The sequence below is a fragment of the Sciurus vulgaris genome (assembly GCF_902686455.1).
Source record: "Sciurus vulgaris genome assembly, chromosome: 4".
Taxonomy (NCBI): domain Eukaryota; kingdom Metazoa; phylum Chordata; class Mammalia; order Rodentia; family Sciuridae; genus Sciurus; species Sciurus vulgaris.
Genome location: NC_136464.1, coordinates 50,086,631 through 50,108,559, shown reverse-complemented (window position 1 = coordinate 50,108,559; position 21,929 = coordinate 50,086,631). Strand labels below are relative to the sequence as shown.

Genomic DNA, 21,929 nt, shown 5'->3' with positions numbered 1-21,929 from the left:
ATATGTATATTTGCTTTCTTCTGGATTAAAAATTCTGCCATTTGCAGTTTATTGTACTGTAGAGCAAGTAAAAGAGGTGTCTCCTCATACTGGAAAACAGCATAAGAAAAATTGCTTATTTTTCAACTGAACTGCAAGTCTTGTAAAGACCGTATGAACACAAACCTATATGAAATAAATTAAGAGTAGCTTCTTCCTTCTTACCCCACTGAGCTTTTTCGTGTGCTGCTCCTTCACTTTGAAATGCCCTCCTCTGCCTACAGTGGCCCCATGAACCCTGTCATCTCCCAGACTTGCTGAAAACATCCATTGCTTCCAAGAGTCTTTGCCTCTGTCACAGCCTTTATCACGGTCTCTCGAAGCTATGTGATCCCCATCCCACCTAAACCAAGAGCTTCTTGAGGACAGGGACTGTATCTTTTATCTGAATAAGGCCAGAACCCAAGAACATAGTAGTAAAGGGTTTAAGTATTTTGTTGACTCAATGAACTAAATTTTCATCTCAAGAGCAGAAGTTATCAATCTGTATTCCAAAAAGTAATTACTTTCCCAGAAATACCAAACTTCATTAGAAAGATACCCTGATTCAAAACTGTGCATTATTGTCCAGTATTAATCTATTTACCATTTCTAGCACCTATTTGACAATTCTTTTTCATGGGAGACATTTGCATTTGGAGAATCAGAGCATCAGAGAGACAACTCTGAGAGCTTTCCAATAACATGGGAGCTCCCTTCATGCTACACCAACCCTCTGGATTCTCTTCTATTTGGTGTCAGGATCCCAGACACCAATGTCAGGCACTCCTGCTTCACATGGGTCACTAAGGAAATGGGCTCTGAATTAAAAGAGAGACGCTTCAAATGAACTTTGATTGCTTATTCCCAATTGGTCCCCATGTTTTCTCCTATTAAAAGATGAAAGATAATTATCTTATGTGTTAGAAACCTGAATACAAAATGTATTTTCACTTGTAATGATAATCCTGGGACCCTAGTGCACATCTACTTTCAAAATTCTTTTTCACTCTGGTTTCATTTTAATTGTGACTAAAAGTTATTGATAATTTTATCAACAAAAGTTTGATATACTGATCTACATGGACTATTTTTAGCATCCAGAAAAACACTAAATCACTTACTTGAATTTTTATGGGACAAGGCCTGGCTTGAAGGGGGTACCCTCTGCAGAGCGCACCCCACAGTAACATGGGCTCGAGGGAGACTGCACTTGGGTCCTTAGAAGAAGCTTGAAATCCAGATTTATGCATGAGTCTCCTGAATTTTAAGCATTAACTCTATTGATAGAGGTGAACTAATTATATCCATGAGCTATTAAAAAAAAGTTGTTTCAACATTTGCTACAATTTTAATCAGGAAAATCCTGCTCATAGTCAACATGTGTTGATGTGAGTCACTGTTCAAGCAAATGAATTTCAAATATTTTAGAAATAAAGGTGGTTGATGTATACCTTGCTCTGGGCATCAATGTTTGCATTAAATGAAAGTAGTTTTTCTGCCATTGATGTGCTCCTACAAAAGACAGCCCAGTGGAGAGCAGTAGCACCATTTTTGTTCTGAATGTTTGGATCAGCGCCGTTTTCTAAAAGAATCGTCGCACATTCCTCTTGCTTGTGCTCTATAGCCTGTTGGTTTTGTACCAAGAAATAGATTGTAAATTTCAGGAATAAAGGAAAGCATTCCACAGTTTTCACTACTTGGTTATATTTAAATGACGTGAATCCATTTTTATTCTAAGCATTTCATGCAAATTCATTCCCTGCACAAATCCTGGGCTACATCTACCTTCATCAGGGGTGTGTTGCCATCACTGTCACAAAGCTGAAGGTTGCAGTTCATCTTTATTAGAAGTGTCACCACTTCTGGCTGGCCATAGGCACAGGCATAATGGAGAGGGGTTCTGGGAAAGGAAGAGGATTTGTTAGGAGTTCAGAGAGCACCCTCTCAAAATGTATAAGTATTCGTGCATTTGTAAATGTTAAATTGGATGCAGTTGCTCTATTTTCTTCTGATGAAAGAAGAATATTTACTAGCTATTATCGCTTACAAAATTAATGAATGAGCAGCCTATTCTATTGAGGGTTTTTGGTGTTGCTGTTGTTGTTGTTGCTGGGGAACCCAGGGGCACTCAACCACTGAGTTAACTCAACCACTGAGTCATATCCTAAGCCCTTTTTATTTTTTATTTTGAGGCAGGGTCTCACTAAGTCACCCACACTGACATCAAACTTGCAATCCCCCTGCCTCAGCCCTTCAAGTCGCTGGGATGACAGGCATGTACCACTGCACCTGGCCCCAGTGACTTTCAATTTTTGTTTTGTTTTTATGATGCTGGAGAATGGAACCAAAGATCTGAAGCCTGCTAGGTAAGGGCTCTACCACTGAGCCACATTCACAGCCCAGGACAGCCCATTTGCATGGCCTTTGAATTTAGCTAATTCACCTTGGGTTTGAATACTACTTCAAGTTCTCTTTTGTACTTATTAACAAAGAATGTGGGTATTGGACTAGATTGGAAGAATCTTCCAAATGGAAGAAATATTTTTCTCATATTACACTTTTCTACAATGTATATAACTTGCTTTTCTAAAAACATTTTTTTAGTTGTCAATGGACCTTTATTTTATTTATTTATATGCGGGTGCTGAGAATGGAACCCAGTGCCTCACACATGCTAGGCAAGTGCTCCACCACTGAGCCACAACCCCAGTGCCCATAACTTGCTTTTTAAAATGTGTACAGTAACAATACATCACAGTATGTACTTAATTTTGAGAGTTAAATTGCTCTTAAACAGTCAATCAGTCGCTCTATAGAGAGATTGTAAGCGGCTGGGAAAGCAGCTGAAGTTTTGCAGCTCATGAAGAGGGTCTGTGTGCTAGACAGCTCCAAGGTCTGCAGGTCCCAGGTCCCAGATCCCAGGCGTCCGTGGGGTACGAAAGTCGAGCATCTGGTGAAAGGAGAGCTGGTCTCCCTTCTGCTCTGTCCCCCTGGGCACAATCTGGATGGCTCAGGCTTCTGCCCTATCAGGCTCCTTCTCCCAGGTTGGTCCCCTGTCCCCCGGGTCCCAGCCCTCCCCACCTCTATTACCTGTCCTTCTTGTCTGTATCATTCACATAATTTCCATGATAGAGCAGAAGTCTCATTTGGTCTAAATTTCCATTTTTTGCAGCCTTGTGAATTTTTCCTACAGGGTTGTATCCCAAGACCGTAGTCCCAAGGCTGAAGTCAAGAAAATCCATCAAAGCTGCGTACATCACCGTGTGTAAGAGGTCCCGTCACTGCCTTTGCTCCCATGGGGCTTGTCTCTGTTTCCCGAACCCATTCTGGAGAGTATAGGTTAGGCCCCGGTTTGGGAACAGGGCAGTTGGGCGGTTAGGTAACTGCCAAAGGTGGAATAGTCGTTGCCAAGCAACAATGATAAACACAAGTGCTCGTGTAGCACCCAAGCGCTCGGGCAGGACCTGATGTGCCCGGACAGGAGTGACCCGGCTCCCGGAAGGTCTGCACCTTACGCTCCAACCAGCGCCGAGTTCCGCTGCCCAGTATAGGTGGAGGTGTAGGACGTGCAGGCCTGGAGGCGGCGCTGAGAGGGTAATGGAGGCGGGCGCCCCCAGGTCCCTATAGATGGGGAGCTCCTCCTTGGCTTCCCGAAGCCCAGCTTGGGGCGCCAGAGCTAGAGCTGGATGAAGCCTAAACCTCCTGGTGCCTGTCCACATAGTATGGAGTGGTACAAGGAAAGGAGCTTCCTGAGCTCCTGGAAAGCCAGTCAGGCTTCTTCCAAGCTCAGCACCCAGCAGTTGTGGCTGGTTACCTGGTGTCCCTAGCGCCGGGACCCTGCCATCTCCAGGGCCCTGTCTGCCACATCAGATAGGGTAGAGGATTGGGCCAGCTCTTTGGGGGTAGCTGAGCGAGAGCATTCTAGGCTGGACAGAAACCAGGCTAGAGAGTCTCCATCCATGCTGCACCCCCTGTGGCAGGCCAGAGTCCCCTACGTAACAGGGCTGCTCCCCATAGGACAAGAAAGAGGCTCTGTTGGCTCACCTGTCCCTCTGCCCCAGGGGATATCCACTTTCAGGAGGGGTGCACTCTCCAAGCTACAGCTGCCTACCTTCTCGAGGGGTTAAGGCACTGGGAGGAGGCTTGATGGGATGGCTCAGGGTCTGACTTTGGCAAGGGCAGCTGCCCCACAGTGTTCCAGATATCTGAGGCCCAAGCCTCAGGGTTTAAAGTAGACTGCAATTTCAAAGGTGCTGAATGCCTGGTTTCCAAGAAACTTCCCTTAAAATGGTTTCATAAATCTCCCTATCCCTCTCTTTCTTCCTTCCACATCCCCCTGGGTCCCAGCAGGTCTCCAGGGGAGTTAAGCACATGCAGTAACAGAGACTGTTTTCATCAGTTCAGAGACAGTGGAAATGTACCATCAGGTACAAACTTTTGAGGAGAAACCAGTTCACTTTCTCCTTACATCTGTGCCTGCTAACTTAATCATTAGTCTTGTTTAAGAAAAACTGGTTCCCATGGAGAAAAGATGTTAAGAGACCGTGATAGGAACTTCCAAGAAATATGGGGTAAACAGAAAGGAACAAATTTAAGCTTTATCAGGATATGTGAAAGTTCTGAGATATAAACCAAAGGAATGCACAATCTTTTCAATGAAATAGTATCATAAAATTCCCCAAATCTGAAGAATGACATGAAAAATCAAATACAGGAGGCTATGGGACCCCAAATAAACAAAATTGCAACAGGCCCACACCAAGGCACATTTTTTATGAAAATGCCTAACATACAGAACAAGGATAGAATTTTAAAGGCTGCAAGAGAAAACAATAGGTCACATTTAGAGGGAAATGAATCCAGATCTCAGCTAATTTCTCAATCCAGACCCTCAAAGCTAGAAGGTCCTGGACTAAGATATACCAAGCTCTGAAAGAAAATGGATGCCAACCAAGAATACTATAACAAGCAAAATTAAGCTTTAGAAGGACAATGAAATAAAAACGTTCCATGATAAAAGTTAAAAGAGTTCACATCTAGAAAGTCTGCATGACAAAACATTCTCAATAAAATAGTTCATGAAGAAATGAAAGATAAAAATGAGAACCAGCAAAGGGATGAACTACGCTAGAAGAATAGTCAATCAAAGGAGAAACTAATTCAAAGTAAAAACCAGAAATAAATCAATGACAAGAAATAAAAATCATTTCTCAATAATAAAATTGAATGTAAATGACCTAAACTCATCAATCAAAAGACAAAAACTGGGATACCTTGGTTAGCTTACTCCTTTCTGCCCGTGGACGCCGCCGAGAAAGCATCGTTGAAGTCTCTGTTCCTGCTGCCGTCATGTCTAAATCAGAGTCCCCTAAAGAGCCCGAACAGCTGCGGAAGCTATTCATCGGAGGGCTGAGCTTTGAAACAACTGATGAGAGTCTGAGAAGCCATTTTGAGCAATGGGGAACACTCACGGACTGTGTGGTAATGAGAGACCCAAACACCAAGCGCTCCAGGGGCTTTGGGTTTGTCACTTATGCCACTGTGGAGGAAGTGGATGCAGCCATGAATGCAAGACCTCACAAGGTGGATGGAAGAGTTGTGGAACCAAAGAGAGCTGTCTCAAGAGAAGATTCTCAGAGACCAGGGGCCCACTTAACTGTGAAAAAGATCTTTGTTGGTGGCATTAAAGAAGACACTGAAGAACATCATCTACGAGATTATTTTGAACAGTATGGGAAAATTGAAGTTATTGAAATCATGACTGACAGAGGCAGCGGAAAGAAGAGGGGCTTTGCTTTCGTAACTTTTGACGACCATGACTCTGTGGATAAGATTGTCATTCAGAAATACCATACTGTGAATGGCCACAACTGTGAAGTGAGGAAAGCCCTGTCAAAGCAAGAGATGGCTAGTGCTTCATCTAGTCAAAGAGGTCGAAGTGGTTCTGGAAACTTTGGTGGTGGTCGTGGAGGTGGTTTTGGTGGAAATGACAATTTTGGTCATGGAGGAAACTTCAGTGGTCATGGTGGCTTTGGTGGCAGCCGTGGTGGTGGTGGATATGGTGGCAGCGGGGATGGCTACAATGGATTTGGTAATGATGGTGGTTATGGAGGAGGCGGCCCTGGTTACTCTGGAGGAAGCAGAGGCTATGGAAGTGGTGGACAGGGTTATGGAAACCAGGGCAGTGGCTATGGCGGGAGTGGCAGCTATGACAGCTATAACAACGGAGGAGGCGGAGGCGGCTTTGGCGGTGGTAGTGGAAGCAATTTTGGAGGTGGTGGAAGCTACAATGATTTTGGCAATTACAACAATCAGTCATCAAATTTTGGACCCATGAAGGGTGGAAACTTTGGAGGCAGAAGCTCTGGACCTTACGGTGGTGGAGGCCAATACTTTGCCAAACCACGAAACCAAGGTGGCTATGGCAGTTCCAGCAGCAGCAGTAGCTATGGCAGTGGCAGAAGGTTTTAATATTGCCAGGAAACAAAGCTTAGCAGGAGAGGAGAGCCAGAGAAGTGACAGGGAAGCTACAGGTTACAACAGATTTGTGAACTCAGCCAAGCACAGTGGTGGCAGGGCCTAGCTGCTACAAAGAAGACATGGTTTAGACAATACTCATGTGTATGGGCAAAAAAAAACTCGAGGACTGTATTTGTGACTAATTGTATAACAGGTTATTTTAGTTTCTGTTCTGTGGAAAGTGTAAAGCATTCCAACAAAGGGTTTTAATGTAGACTTTTTTTTTTTTTTTTTTTTTTGCACCCATGCTGTTGATTGCTAAATGTAATAGTCTGATCATGACGCTGAATAAATGTGTCTTTAAAAAAAAAAAAAAAAAGACAAAAACTGGTAGATTGGATTAAAAAACAAGACCCAACAGTATGCTATCTCCAAGAGACTCACTACATAGACACATTCGCAGACTGAAGGTAAAATAATGGGAAAAAAACATATCATTCACATGGATCTTGCAAACAAATAGGGATTCTAGCCTCAGATAAAGTGAACTTGAAGCAAAAGTTAATCAGGAGGGATAAAGAAGGACATTTCATGGTGCTTAGGTCATCAACAAGACATGACAATTGTAATTATGCCTCAAACGATGGAGCATTTACGTACATCCAATGAATCTTCACAATTTTGAGATTCAAATAGACTACAACACATTAATACTAGGTGACCCTAACATGCTTCTTTCACTACTAAATAGATTCTCCAAACAAAAACTAAAGGAGCTATAGAACTAAAAAATACAATTAATAATTTAGACATATATGAACTATTTCATCCGTCAATGACTAAATGAGGTAAATGAGAAGAGCAATGGACCATATCAGAACCTCTGGGGCACTATAAAGGCAGTCCTAAGAGGGAAGTTCATTGCATTGAACCCATAAAATAGAAGAATAGGAAGTCAACAAATAAATAACCTAACATTACATCTCAAAGCCCTAGAAAAAGAACAAATCGGCACCAAAAGCAGCAGAAGAAAGGAAAAAAATAAAAATTGGAGCTAAAATCAACAAAATCGAAACAAAAAAATTCAAGGAAACAAAAAGTTGGTTCTTTGAAAAAAATAAAATTGATAAACCCTTTGCCAAGCTAATGAAGAGAAAGAGAATACTCAAGTGATTAAAATACATGAAGACAAAGGAAATATCAAAACAGGCACTACTGAAATACAGAAGATAATTAGAAAGTATGTTGAAAATTCATACTTCACTAAAACAGAAAATCTTGAAGAGATTGACAAATTTCTGGAGACATATGACCTACCCAAACTGAATCAGGAGGACATACACAATTTAAACAGATCGATTACACACAATGAAATAGAAAACGCCATCGAAACCTACCAATCAAGAAAAGCCCAGGGCCAGATGGATTCTCAGCCAAGTTCTACCTGACCTTCAAAAAAGAACCAACACCAATCTTCCTCAAATTATTCCATGAAATAGAAAAGGTGGGAACCCTTCCAAACTTATTCTATGAGGCTAATCTCACCCTGATACCAAAACCAGACAAAGACAGATGAAGGAAAGAAAACTTCAGACCAATATCCCTCATAAACATAGATGCAAAAATTCTCAATAAAATTCTGACTAATCACATACAAAAAATCTTAAAACGTGTACTGTGATGAAGTGGGGTTCATCACAAGATGCAAGGTTGGTTCAACATACAGAAATCAATAAACGTAATTCATCATATCAATAGACTTAACTTCAAGAATCACGTGATTATCTCAATTGATGCAGAAAAAGCATTTGACAAAATATAGTATATCCAATTCATGTTCAAAACACTAGAATAACTAGGGATAGTGGAAACATACCTCAACATTGTAAAAGCTACCTATGCTAAGCCCAAGGTCAACATCATTCTAAATGGAGAAAAACTGACAGCATTCCCTCTGGAAACTGGAACAAGACAAGGATGCCTTCTTTCACCATTTTTATTCAACATGGTCCTGGAAACCATAGCCAGAGCAATTAGAATGAAGAAATTAAGGGGATATGAAGAGGAAAAGAAGAACTCAAACTATCCCTATTTGCTGATGACATGATTTCATATTTAGAAGACCGAAAAACTCTACCAGAAAACATCTAGAATTCATAAACTCAGCAAAGTAGCAGCATACGAAATTAACACCCAAAAGTAAATTGCATTCCTATACATCAGTGATAAATCAACTGAAATAAAAATTAGGAAAACTATTCCATTCACCATACCCTCAAAAAAATAAATAAATAAAACGTTCGTGAATCAACAGGAAAAAAAAGGTGAAAAACCTCTACAACAAACACTACAGAATGTTAAAGAAAAAAATTGAAGATTTTAGAAGATGGAAAGACCTTCCATGTTCTTGAATATGCAAAATTAATAGTGTCAAAATGGTCATATTACCAAAAGTACTATCCAGACTTCATATAATTCCTTTTAAAATTCCAATGATGTTTTTCACAGAAATAGAAAAAGCAGTCATGAAATTCATTTGGAAAAATATGAGATCCAGAATAGCCAAAGCAATCCTTAGAAAAGCAAAGCAGGAGACATCACACTACCAGATCTTAAATTATACTACAGAGCAATAGTAACAAAAACAGCATGGTGTTGCCACCAAAACGTACATGAAGATCAATGGTACAGAATATAAGACACAGAGCCAAACCCATATAAATACAGTTATCTCATAATAGATAAAGGTGCCATAAACATACATTGGAGAAAAGGTAACCTCTTCAAAAATGGTGCTTGGAAAACTGGAAATCCATACATAGCAAAATGAAATTAAACCACTGTTTCTCACCTGCACAAAACTCAAAGTGGATTGAGGACTCTGGCACTAGACCAGAGACCCTGCATCTACTAGAAGAAAAGTAGGCCCAAATCTCCATCATGTCAGCTTAGGAACTAACTTCTTCAACAAGACCCCTAAAGCACAAGAAGTAAAATCAAGCATCAATAAATGGGATGATATCAAACTAAAAAGCTTCTTCACAGCAATGGAAGCTCTAATGTGAAGACAGAGCCTACAGGATGGGAGAAAATGTTGTTTGCCACTGCACCTCAGATAGAGTATTAATCTCTAGGAAATATAAAGAACTAAAATTAACACCAAAGAAACTAATAATCAATCACTAATGGGCAAAGAAACTGAATAGATACTTCAAAGGAGAAATATAATCTGATAACAAATATATGAAAAAGTGTTCAATATCACTAGCAATTAGAGAAATGTAAATTAAAACTACACTGAGATTTCCTCTCACTCCAGTCAGAATGGCAATGATCAAGAATACAAGCAACAATAAGTGTTGGCGAGGATGTGAGGAAAAAGGTACACTCATACATTATGGTGGGACTGCAGATTGGTGCAACCACTCTATAAAGCAGTATGGAGATTCCTCAGAAAACTTAGAATGGACCCACAATTTGACCCAGATATCCACTCCTCAGTTTATACCCAAAGGACTTAAAATAAGCAAACCATAGTGATGCGGCTATATCAATGCTTATGGCAGCTCAATTCACAATAGCTAAGTTATGGAACCAACCAAGGTACCCTTCAAAAAATGAATAAATAAAGAAAATGTGGTATATATACACAATGGAGTATAACTCAGCCATAAAGAATGAAATTACAACATTTGCAGGTAAATGGAAGGAACTGGAGACTAGCATGCTAAGTGAAATAAGTCAATCCCAAAAAAACCAAGGGCCAAAAGTTCTCTCTGAAATGAGGATGCTAACACACAATAAGAGGGTTGGGGGGAAGAATCAAAGTACTTTGGATTAGTCAAGGGTAATGAAGGGAACAGGAAAGACAGTGGAATGAATTGGACATAACTTTCTTATGTTCATATATGAATACACGACCAGTGTTAACTCCACATCATGTAGAACCACAAGAATGGGAAGTTATAGTTCATATATGTATGATACGCCAAAATACATTGTGAACCCAGAATAGCCAAAGCAATCCTGGGCAGGAAAAGTGATGCAGAAGGTATCACAATACCAGACCTTAAATTCTACTATAGAACAATAGTAACAAAAACAGCATGGTATTGGCACCAAAATAGACAGGTAGACCAATGGTACAGAATAGAGGACACAGAGACAAACCCACATAAGTACAGTTATCTCATACTAGACAAAGGTGCCAAAAACATACAATGGAGACAAGATAGCCTCTTCAACAAATGGTGCTGGCAAAACTGGAAATCCCCATGCAATAAAATGAAATTAAACCCCTATCTCTCACCCTGCACAAAACTCAACTCAAAATGGATCAAGGATCTAGAAATTAGAACTGAGACCCTTCACCAAAGAAAAGAAAAAGTAGGCCCAAATCTTCATCATGTTGGCTTAGGACCAGACTTCCTTAACAAGACCCCCAGAGCACAAGAAGTCAAAGCAAGAATCAATAAATGGGATGGATTCAAACTAAAAAGCTTTTTCTCAGCTTTTTAGGAAACAATCAATAGTGTGAAAAGAGAGCCTACAGAGTGGGAGGAAATCTTTCCCACACACACTTCAGAGCACCAATCTCCAAAATTTATAAAGAACTTGAAAAACTTTACACCAAAAATACAAAGAACCCAATCAATAAATGAGCTATGGAACTGGGCAGATGCTTCACAGAAGACATGCAGGTGATCAACAAATATACAAAAAAGTGCTCATCATCTCTAGTAATTAGAGAAATGCAAATTAAAACCATCCTAAGATTTCATCTAACTCCAATTAGAATGGCTATGATCAAGAACACAAGCAATAATAAGTGTTGGTGTGGATGTGGGGAAAAGGCACTCTCATTCATTGCTGGTGGAGTTGCAAATTGGTTCAGCCACTCTGGAAAGCAGTATGGAGATTCCTCAAAAACCTTGGAATGGTCTCACCATTTGACCCAGCTATCCCACTCCTCGGTTTATACCCAAAGGACTCAAAATCAGTATACTACAGTGAAGCAGCCACATCAATGTTCATAGCTGCTCAATTCACAGTCTCTAGACTGTGGAACCAAACTAGATGCCCTTCAATTGATGAATGGATAAAGAAACTGGTATATATACACAATGTAATATTACTCAGCCATAGAAAGAAGAATAAAATTATGGCATTTTCTGGTAAGTGGATTGAGTTGGAGAATATCATGCTAAGTGAAATAAGCCAAGCCCAAAAAACCAAAGACCGAATGTTTTCTTTGATATTTGGATGATGATACATAATGGGGGTGGGGGGTGGCAGAGGGGGCAAGAGAAGAATGGAGGAACTTTGAATGCTGTAGAGGGAAATGGGGCAGGAAGGGATAGGGGAAGGAAAGATAGTAGACTGAGACAGACAGTATTACCCTCTGTATATGTATGGTTACATGAATGATGTATCTACATTGTGTACAACCAAAGAAGTGAAAAGTACCCCATTTGTGTACAATGAGTCAAAATGTAGTCTGTGAAAATAAAAATTAAAAAAGAAGATTTGCAAGCAATCAACAGATATGTAAAAAAATGTTCAACATATCTAGTAAAAACAGAAATGCAAATCAAAACTGCCCTAAGATGTCATTTCACTCCAATTAGAATGGCTAAGCAATGATACAAGCAACAAGAATACAAGCAACAGTAGATGCTGGCGAGGATGTGGTGGAAAAGGCACACTCATACATTGCCATAAAGAAGAATAAAATTATGGCATTTGTAGGTAAATGGATGGAGTTGGCAAATATCATGCTAAGTGAAGTAAGCCAATCCCAAAAATCAAAGGCCAAATGATTTATCTGGTAAGTGGATGATGCTACATAACTGGGAGGGGAGAGGAAGTAAGGGAAGAATGGAGGAAGGATGGATTTTGTAGAGGGAAAAGAGGGGTGGGTATGGGTGGGGGGAAGGAAAGAGAATGAGACAAACATCATTCCCCTATGTACATGTATGATTACACAAACGGTGTGACTCTACTTTGTGTACAACCAGAGAAATCAAAGTTGAACCCCATTTGTGTACAATTAATCCAAAAATAAAAACAATTAAAAATTTTAAAAAGGAAAAAAATACATTTATATATATATACATAAAATTTTGAAAAAATTTTAAAAAGAAAGTAAAACCCAGAAAAACAAAAGAAAAGCTGGTCTGAAGTTGCCTGAATATGCACATGGACTCAGTAAAAAAGCAGGGGTTTCCATCCTCATTTCAGATAAAGTGGACTTCAAGTCAAAGTCAGAAGGGATAAAGAAGGACATTTCATACTGCTTAAGGGAACCATAAATCAGGAAGACATAATGGTCGTAAATATGCCCCAAACAACAGCACATCCATGTATGTCAAACAAATTCCTCTCAATTCCAGGAACCAAATAGTCCACAACACATAATTCTGGGTTACTTTAACACACTGCTGTCAGAATGCATGAGAAAATACTTTCTCCTCCAGAGTCCTATCAATAGAGTATGTTAGCTAACTTTGGATTCTTACCAATGGAGAGAGAGAAAACAGTCTTTCATCTGCAGTTTTAACTTACATTTCTCATTTTTAATGAATGAAATTAACTATCTTGTTGTTTATCTTATTTCCTGTTTCTGTGTTTCAAAAGGGCTATGTTTTTGTCAATTTACATGTTAGGAAGGGTAGCTCTTTGTGATATGAGCTGTAAATATCTCCCTTAGTTGTCTTTCTTAAAAAGTTTGTTTATGATGCTTCTTTCCATTAAAAAAAAAATTTGATTTTTATGTAACAAACATACCAGTGAAATAATTTATGACTTGGTGATTTTGAGTCATGAAAGATTAGATAGTTCTTGCTAACTCCAGATTTGTAAAGAAAAAAATTTCAAATTTTCTTCTTATTATTTAATGGCTATATTATTTAAAAAATATCTTTGGTACATATGGAATTTATCATGGTATATGAGGTAAAGCAGGGATATTACTTTACTTATCCCTATAACATTTATAGACTACTTATTTTTCCCATTGATTGGAGATGATGTTCTCTTTTTACATTCAATTTCTATATGTATCTGAGTGTACTTATATCGAGCATTCTGTTTTGCTAATAGACCAGTATGATACTCTTAAATTATTTAGGCTTTTAAAAATGCTGTAATGTGTTTTAGTGCTCATCCCACTGCTGTGTTGTTTCTTTTTCCCCCGACTAAATTTAGCATCAGGGGATATAGCTTAAAATTGTTAAGTTTTCATTGAGATTTTGTTAAATGTACAAATTAATCTACACAATAATATGTGTAAATTTCTATTTGTAGAAAGGCTATTCTTTTTTGCCTCAGTGGCATTTTATTTATTTTTAATCTCGCATTTTTATTGACAAACATATTAATATACTTTTTCATACTGTTATATACCAAATCCTTTCTTCCATTAAATCTTCTAAAAGATTGTTTGAATATATGTAAACTACTAATTTTTGCATGTTGATTTTGTACTTGGTAATCTAATTGAGCTATCTTACTGTTTGTAGTAACTGTTAATAAAATATCTTGAATTTAAAAAACAAACAAACAAACAAATCAGCAGGTAAGAAATGACTTTTATCATTGTAATTGAACCCAAGAGCTATTTTGGGAAAATAGGCAGCTAGAAAGAGAAGCCTCTGGAGAGAGACTTAAGGCCACTGGAGAATAGGAGAAAAGATTCAGAAACATATTTGGCCAGGAACAAGGGACTATGACCAGGCCACTGATCCACAATATAAGGTCTTCTTGGTCTGTGATCAGTCCTCTTTTCAAACCCTGCCTGATGTCAGAGAAGACACTGGTCTGAAGTGCAGAAAAGCTGCCACTCTTCATGCTATACTTTTTCTTCTCTTAAAAAAAAAAAAAAAAAAAAAAAAGTCATAGCAGCCCAGTCCAGATCCCCAAATCACATAACACTTTCTTTCTCACACTGTAGAGCCAACAGCATTACAGCACCATTTCCCCTTCATCGACCTTAAGGGATGCCCTTTGTTTTAATGATTATAACAGACAAATGAAATTCTGTTGCCCTAACTGGGAGATGTTTTACTTTTTAACAAAATCCTTTACAAGCCGGGTGTCATGGTGCACTCCTGCCATCCTAGCAACTCGGGAGGCTGAGGCAGGAGGATCGAAACTTCAAACCAGCCTCAGTAACATAGTGAGGCACTAAGCAACTCAGTGAGACCCTGTCTCTAAATAAAAATATAAAAAAGGGGCTGGGGATGTGGCTCAGTGGTTAAGTGTCCCTGATTTCAATCTGTGTTACTGAAAGAAAAAAAAAAAAAAGCCTTTACACTTCTCCCTTCAAGGCAGTCACCTCACTCTAAAAGGAGGGTGGGAGCTTGAAGGAGCTGCTGGCAAAGGCGGAGCAGGATGAGGCAGAGAAGATGCAGCCTATCACGATGCACAAGGAGCTAGAGCTGGCTTTTGACATAGGCAAACTCCTGGCTTTGGACCGGAACCCCCCACACACTGTGCTGTGGCAGGTGGTACCCACGCTGGAGGCCCAGCCGCAGGCCCTGGCATGGGACAATCCGCAACTGCTCATCAATCAGCTGAGGCAGCTGCCCACAGACCCAGAGCGCGGGGAACAGGTGTTGGTGGCCCGGTGCCCAAGCCTGTCACGTGCCTGCCGGGTAGTCACCTGAGCCACAGCCTCAACCACTTACACACCGGTAGCAGACTGCGTGCCTTTAGGGCATCAGTTCCAAGAAGAAAATCAATCCAGTGTGGGACTGGGTGAGCAGCCAGTGGCGGTGGTGCCTGGGGTTGACACCAAGGAATGGCTGATCAAGGTTCCAGGTGACACCTACCTGCTTGACCAGTTCACCAAGCAGATTCAGGCCCAAAGGAATGCGTGGCCAAGAACGAGCTGAACCGGCGGCATCATCTGGCCCTGCACTTAAGACGCAGCTGCCCAGCGCAGCCCACAGCACCCTACCTGACACCAGGTAAGGAGGAGCTGGACAGCATCCCATGCGGGTGGCCACAATCTCCTCCACTTCTGTGGGGCGCTTCCAGGAGCGGCTCCCCAAGGAGAAGAGGAAGTTTCAGCCCCTTCCGGGGGCACTTTGCAGCGGAGAAAAAGAACCAGTTGGAGCTACTTCAAGTCAGGAACGGCAAGAAGCCTCAGCTGGATTTGATGAAGGCCACCAACAAGCAGATGAGAGAAGAGGACCAAGAGTAGGCGAACGAACCCGCAGGGCAAGAGGAAAGGGAACCCGCAGGGTCCTGGCAGAAAGGCAGCCCACTCAGCCAGAAAGGGAAGAGGAAAAGGATGTTTGGGAGGGCTACCTGCTTGGGTCAAGAGGAAAGGGAGAAAGCACCAAGGATAAAGACGGGGGAAGGATAACTTCACCCTTGGACCTGTTCTGTAAAGAAAGAACTGCATGCTGATTGTGAAATTTTAGGTACTGTTGCAGGAGGGCTGCAGAAAGAGGGGACCACTATCTTCACTGAGTTTGAGGATGAAGGGGCAGAACTGCCCTCCCCTCAAGAGAGTGTGTGAGTGTTCAGCTGTACAAATTAATGCTTTTCCCATAAAAGAGACTTTAGCTAGTGGTCAAGGGTATATTTGAGGACACAAGAATTTGGAGACTAATTTGGTCATTTTACCTTTGGATTATGCAGTGAAGGAGAGTTGGTTATATTTCAGAGACTTCCAGTAGATTAATTTATATATTTCATTGTTATTTTTTTAACAAGCTTTTATGCTCATCAGATCTGGGAGGGTAGAGTAAAGATGACATTTTCCTAAGCTGATGTAACAAAACTGTTGTAAAATTTATTTAATAAAGATGTGTCTGTTATCTGAAAAAAATAATAGGTTAGTTAGTGTCATAGTTGACTTTTTTTTTTTTTTTAGTCAAATGATTCTCAGAGGAGTTTTAGAGAAAATGGGGAACTGTCAGAAATAGATCAGTGAAATTTAGAATTAAGGATGACAGTTTTGCAATACAAACTTTTGAAAAAGAATAACACATTATTTTCAAATAAGGAAGTATGCAGACAAGGTATTTTAAATAGGATAACCTACTATTTTGTCTTTATAATTTTCTTCTCGATTATAGACTTCCACTACAGAAAATCTTACATTTGTCTTGAAACTCCACAGCAAACTGATCAAAAGCTTTGTCAGCCCTCTGGATCTATCCCATAATAGAAACAAAGTGTGGATGTGCTAATATCGCTTGATTTCAGACACATTTGGCATCAATAAACAGTGCTATCCCCCAGATACCAGCAGAGCCTGGTCTCATACCTTGGCAGCCCAGTGCAATTGGAGGACCCCCAAGGAGGCTCAGTCTCACCTCTCACATTGAGACATGTTCTATGTAAGGCCAGGACACCCAGATTTCTGCAAAAGGAGGGGGATCTGGATGAAGGCCAAATGCCGAGACAGGTCCTCTGGTTCACCGATGGATATCCTCATTTCAGCCCACTCACAGTGGTGCAGAGAGGTCAGCACATAGCTTCAGCAGATGAACGCAATGCATGAGTGTTATTTTTTAAAAGTTGCTTCAAGAGGCACAAAAGTTATCGAATGTGTTGAGGCAAGTCCTTGGGATATCAACAACCTCTACCTCCGGCTGGCTCTTTCCACCTCCGGCATGCAATGTTCTCCTCAGGCTGCACCACAGCTTGCTTGTCCTTACATAGAAATTACCACGCCTCTGTGCTTTAAATAGATTTAACACAGAATTAGACTAAGTCAATAACAAATGCAAGCTCGGCTTCCATTTCTTCTCCCACCAAATAATTTTAGAAGGGTAATTTTTTTGCCTTCCTTTTGTGTTTAGGAAAAGTGGAGATGTTACTGCCACAGATGCTGCTATTGTCACCTGGAGGTGTTCTTCCAGGGTGCAGCTGCCCCTGGCACTGCTGCCCCAGGCGCTCAGCGGTCTTTTCTCCAGGCTCGGCTGCTGTCCACACTGCTATTGCTGCAGCTGCAGCTGCCGCCACCACCACTGTGGACACCCCTGCCACCATCCTCACCCCTACCCTCCAGGTCACCTAGAGGTCTTCTCTCTGCAGCCACAGCCACCACTGCTGACACTGACCCCGCTGACCGCCCCCCCCCCCCTGCTGCCAGCACCACAGACAACTTCAGCTGCTGCTGAGCCCCTGCCTGCTGCCACCAAACCCCTGCTACTACTGCTTCCACCACCACCCAGAGGACCGCTGCCAGGGAGACTCCAAGTTTGGTTGCATGGGACCACATTCATCTTGAAACACAGGCCAGGGACTGGCGGTTGGGGTGCCAGCGGATTTGCTGCCACCACCATCTTGGGACTCAGCTGCCCCTCTCTGGGGACATGGCCAGGACCTGGAGATTCAGTGTCGGGGTGCCTGCAGGTTTGGTTGCACCTGGGGTTTTCCTCCTGGGAGTTCTGGTGGTCTCCAGCTGGTTGCTGTTTCTCAGGATTGCTCATCTGGTGGTCTATCTCCAAATTCCAGTGACATTGAGATCTTGGAAATGCAACATGGCCAAACTCAGGGCATCTGTAGCCCAGATTGGTGGGATAGTGACTGGGTCTGCCAGGGCCAGTCTGGGCCAGGCAATCATGTGAGAAGTCAGAGACAGGGTGGAGAATCTTTTGGACACTGGCGGAGATCGTTGTTCAATTTTCCATTGAAATATATTTTATTTTTTATATTTTCCTCCTCTAACATCTCTCTGCCATATTTGGAGCAAGGTATTTTTCATGCATCACTTTGTTGAGGATGGTGATATATGCATGGTGTTTTGCAATTCTGTTACATATTCTTTTATCTTTAATTTTTTTTCTCTTTATAAGTATTCTTTCTCTCACTTGTCTGTTTTTCCCAGTTTCCCTTTCTACCTTTTCTCTACCTAACAGCCAATCTCTGTTGGTTCCTCCTCCACTCTTTCCGTGGATTTTTATTTCTAGCTTCTCTCTTTCTTCCTCATGAATATCACGTCTTACACTATCTCTATTCTCTTTGTCCACCATTTGAAATTGTAAACCCTTTTAGCAAATTTTCTGTTTATACTGTAGACAGTGATTGAGCTCATCATTTCTGTTTATAGGGAGAAAGCAGTAGATGCCTTGGTGGGAAGATTTAGGATATATATTGTTTACACTGGGTGCTGTTGATATTGCTCTCCCTCTGAAAAGGGGGGTTCTGGAAGTCTTCAGGGACAACATGGGTCTACAGGGTAGAATCTGCACTGCCTCAGATCCATATGACTAGATATGAAAACACAAGCAACATGAAAAAACAAGGGAACCAAATGCCCCAAACAAACCAAGATGCCCCAATAAGAGAATTCACTGACAATACAGTAGAAGAAATATCTTAGAAGGAGTTTAGAAGAGACATAGTTAAACTGATCTGCAAATTAAAGGATGGTATGAAAAGTGAAATGAAAGAGAAAATATAGGAAGAGAATGATTGCTTGAATAAAGAATTAGCGATTCTGAAAAAAAAAAGGAAGCAGAAGTTCTCAAAATGAAGGAATCAATACATAAAATTATAAATTCAAGGAAAAGCATCACCAACAGACTAGACCATTTGGAAGACAGAAGCTCAGGCAATGAACACAAAATATCTAATACTGAAAATAAAGTTGACCATGCAGAGAAGATGGTAAGAATCCACGAATTGAATTTCCAAGAATTATGGGATAACATGAAAAGACCAAATTTAAGAGTTATCGGGATAGATGAAGGAGCAGAGATACAAACCAAAAGAATGCGCAATCTTTTCAGTGACATAATATCAGAAATTTTCTCAAACCCAAAGAATGAAATGGAAAATCAAATATAGGAGGCTTACAGGACCCCAAATGTATGAAACTACAGCAGACCAACAACCAAAACACATTATAATGAAAATGTCTAAACTACAGATTAAGGATAAAACCTTAAAGGCCATGAGAGAAAAAAAGCGAATTACATATAGGGGGAAACAAATTCAGATCTCAACTGATCTCAACCCAGACCCTCAAAGCTAGGAGGTCATGAAACAACATATTTCAAGCTCTGAAAGAAAATGAATGCAAACCAAGAATTTTATATCCAGCAAAATTATTTCAGATTTGAAGATAAAAGCCTTCAATGATAAACAAAAGTTAAAAGAATTCAGAATTAGAAAACCTGAACTACAGAACATTCTCAATGAAATATTCCATAAGGATTCAGTGGGGAAAAAAAAAAAGTGAAAACAAGTAAAGGGAGGAACTACAGTAAATAGTCAAAGGAGAAACTAAATCAAATTAAAAGTGAGAAATAAGACAAAATGACCAGGAATACAAATCATATCTCAATAATAACCTTGGAGATCTAAAATGGTGGATTAGAAGGAGGCTGTGTGTTCCCTGTCACTATATAACTTGGGTCTCAACCAGAGGAAAATCTGTTTCTCTGTGAGGCAGTCTTTGCTGTCATTGATCCCCTGTTGTTTACCCCTTTTGTCCATCTTAATCACCTGCAGTCTTCCAGAATATCAACTACTTTTTTTTTCAGGTTTTTTAAAAATTTATTTTTATTGTAAACAAATGGGATACATGTTGTTTCTCTGTTTGTACATGAAGTAGAGGCGTACCATTTGTGTAATCATATATTTACATAGGGCAATGGTGTTTGATTCATTCTGTTATTTTTTTCCTTCACTCCCACCCCTCCCAACCCTCTTTTCCCTCTATACAGTCCCTCCTTCCTCCATTCTTGCCCCCCTTACACTCCCCATTATGGGTCATCATCTGCTTATCAGTGAGATCATTCGTCCTTTGGTTTTTTGATATTGGCTTATCTTACTTAGCATGATATTCTCCAATTTCATCCATTTGCCTGCAAATGCCATAATTTTATTATTCTTTATGACTGAGTAGTATTCCATTGTGTGTGTGTGTGTGTGTGTGTGTGTGTGTGCATGTGTGTGTATGCCAGTTTCTTTATCCATACATCCATTGAACATCTAGATTGGTTCCACAATCTGGCTATTGTGAATTGAGCAGCTATGAACATTGATGTGGCTGTATCTCTGTAGTATGCTGATTTTAAGTCCTTTGAGTATAGGCCAGGGAGTGGGATAGCTGGGTCAAATGGTGGTTCCATTCCAAGCTTTCTGAGGAATCTTCACACTGCTTTCCAGATTAACTGCACTAATTTGCAACCCCACCAGCAATGTACGAGTGTAACTTTTTCCCCACATCCTTGCCAACACCTATTGTTGCTTGTATTCATGATAGTTGCCATTCTAATTGGGGTGAGATGGAATCTTAGGGTAGTTTTGATTTGCATTTCTTTTATTACTAGAGATTTTGAACATTTTTTCATATATCTGTTCATTGCTTGTACATCTTCTTCTGTGAAGTGTCTGTTCATTTCCTTAGCCCATTTGTTGATTGAGTTATTTATATTCTTGGTATAGACTTTTTTGAGTTCTGTATATATTCTGGAAATTAGTGCTCTATCTGAAGTATAGAGCAAGCAACCATGAAATTTATCTAGAAGAATAAGAAACCCAGAATAGCTAAAGCACTCTTTGGCAGGAAGAGTAAAGCAGGGGGTATTGCAATACCAGAACTTCAACTATACTACAAAGCAATAGTAACAAAAACAGCATGGTATTGGCGCCAAAATAGACAGGTAGATCAATGGTACAGAATAGAGGACATGGACACAAACCCAAATAAATACAATTTATTTGTCTCATACTAGACAAAGGTGCCAAAAATATGCAATGGAGAAAAGATAGCCTCTTCAACAAGTGCTGGCAGAACTGGAAATCCATATGCAGCAGAATGAAACTGAATCCCTATCTCTCACCCTGTACAAAACTCAACTCAAAATGGATCAAGGACCTCAGAATCAGACCAGAGACCCTTCATCTTATAGAAGAAAAAGTAGGTCCAAATCTTCAACATGTTGGTTTCGGATCAGACTTCCTTAACAGGACTCCCATAGCACAAGAAATAAAAGCAAGAATCAATAACTGGGACAGATTCAAACTAAAAAGTTTTCTCTCAGCAAAGGAAACTGTCAGCAATGTGAAGAGAGAGCCTTCAGAGTGGGAGAAAATCTTTGCCACTCATACTTCAACTACTTTTTGAGTGCAGATCACTCACTGACAGTCACCTATTTCATTCACCATTTGCCCATTTGCCTGCCTCTTGCCTGCCCATCACCTATCTTTCACCTATCCATCACCCACAGCCCAAGGTTCACCTGCTGGTTGTTGGCTAGTAGCCTACAGACCACCCACAGACCACCAACAGATTGCCAGCTGCCGGCTGTTGCCTGGAAGTCTGCTGTCACAGTACCTGAAGGTTTGGTTACATGTGACTGCCACCATCTGGGGATGACAGCCAGGACTTGCAGGACCTCCAGCCCAACTGACTGCACCCTGCCTCCAGGACCTCTGACCTGACCAACTGCACATGGATTTGGCACCCACGTCCCGCC

General features: G+C 40.6%; 1 protein-coding gene across 1 annotated transcript; it reads left to right on the top strand.

Moving 5' to 3' along the window:
* Positions 1 to 5,293: 5,293 nt before the first annotated feature.
* LOC306660510 (heterogeneous nuclear ribonucleoprotein A1-like) lies at positions 5,294 to 6,822 on the top strand. Its single transcript, XM_079138807.1, has one exon. The coding sequence runs from the start codon at positions 5,371 to 5,373 to the stop codon at positions 6,490 to 6,492; it is 1,122 nt and encodes a 373-aa protein (XP_078994933.1). The 5' UTR covers positions 5,294 to 5,370; the 3' UTR covers positions 6,493 to 6,822.
* The last annotated feature ends 15,107 nt before the right edge of the window (positions 6,823 to 21,929 follow it).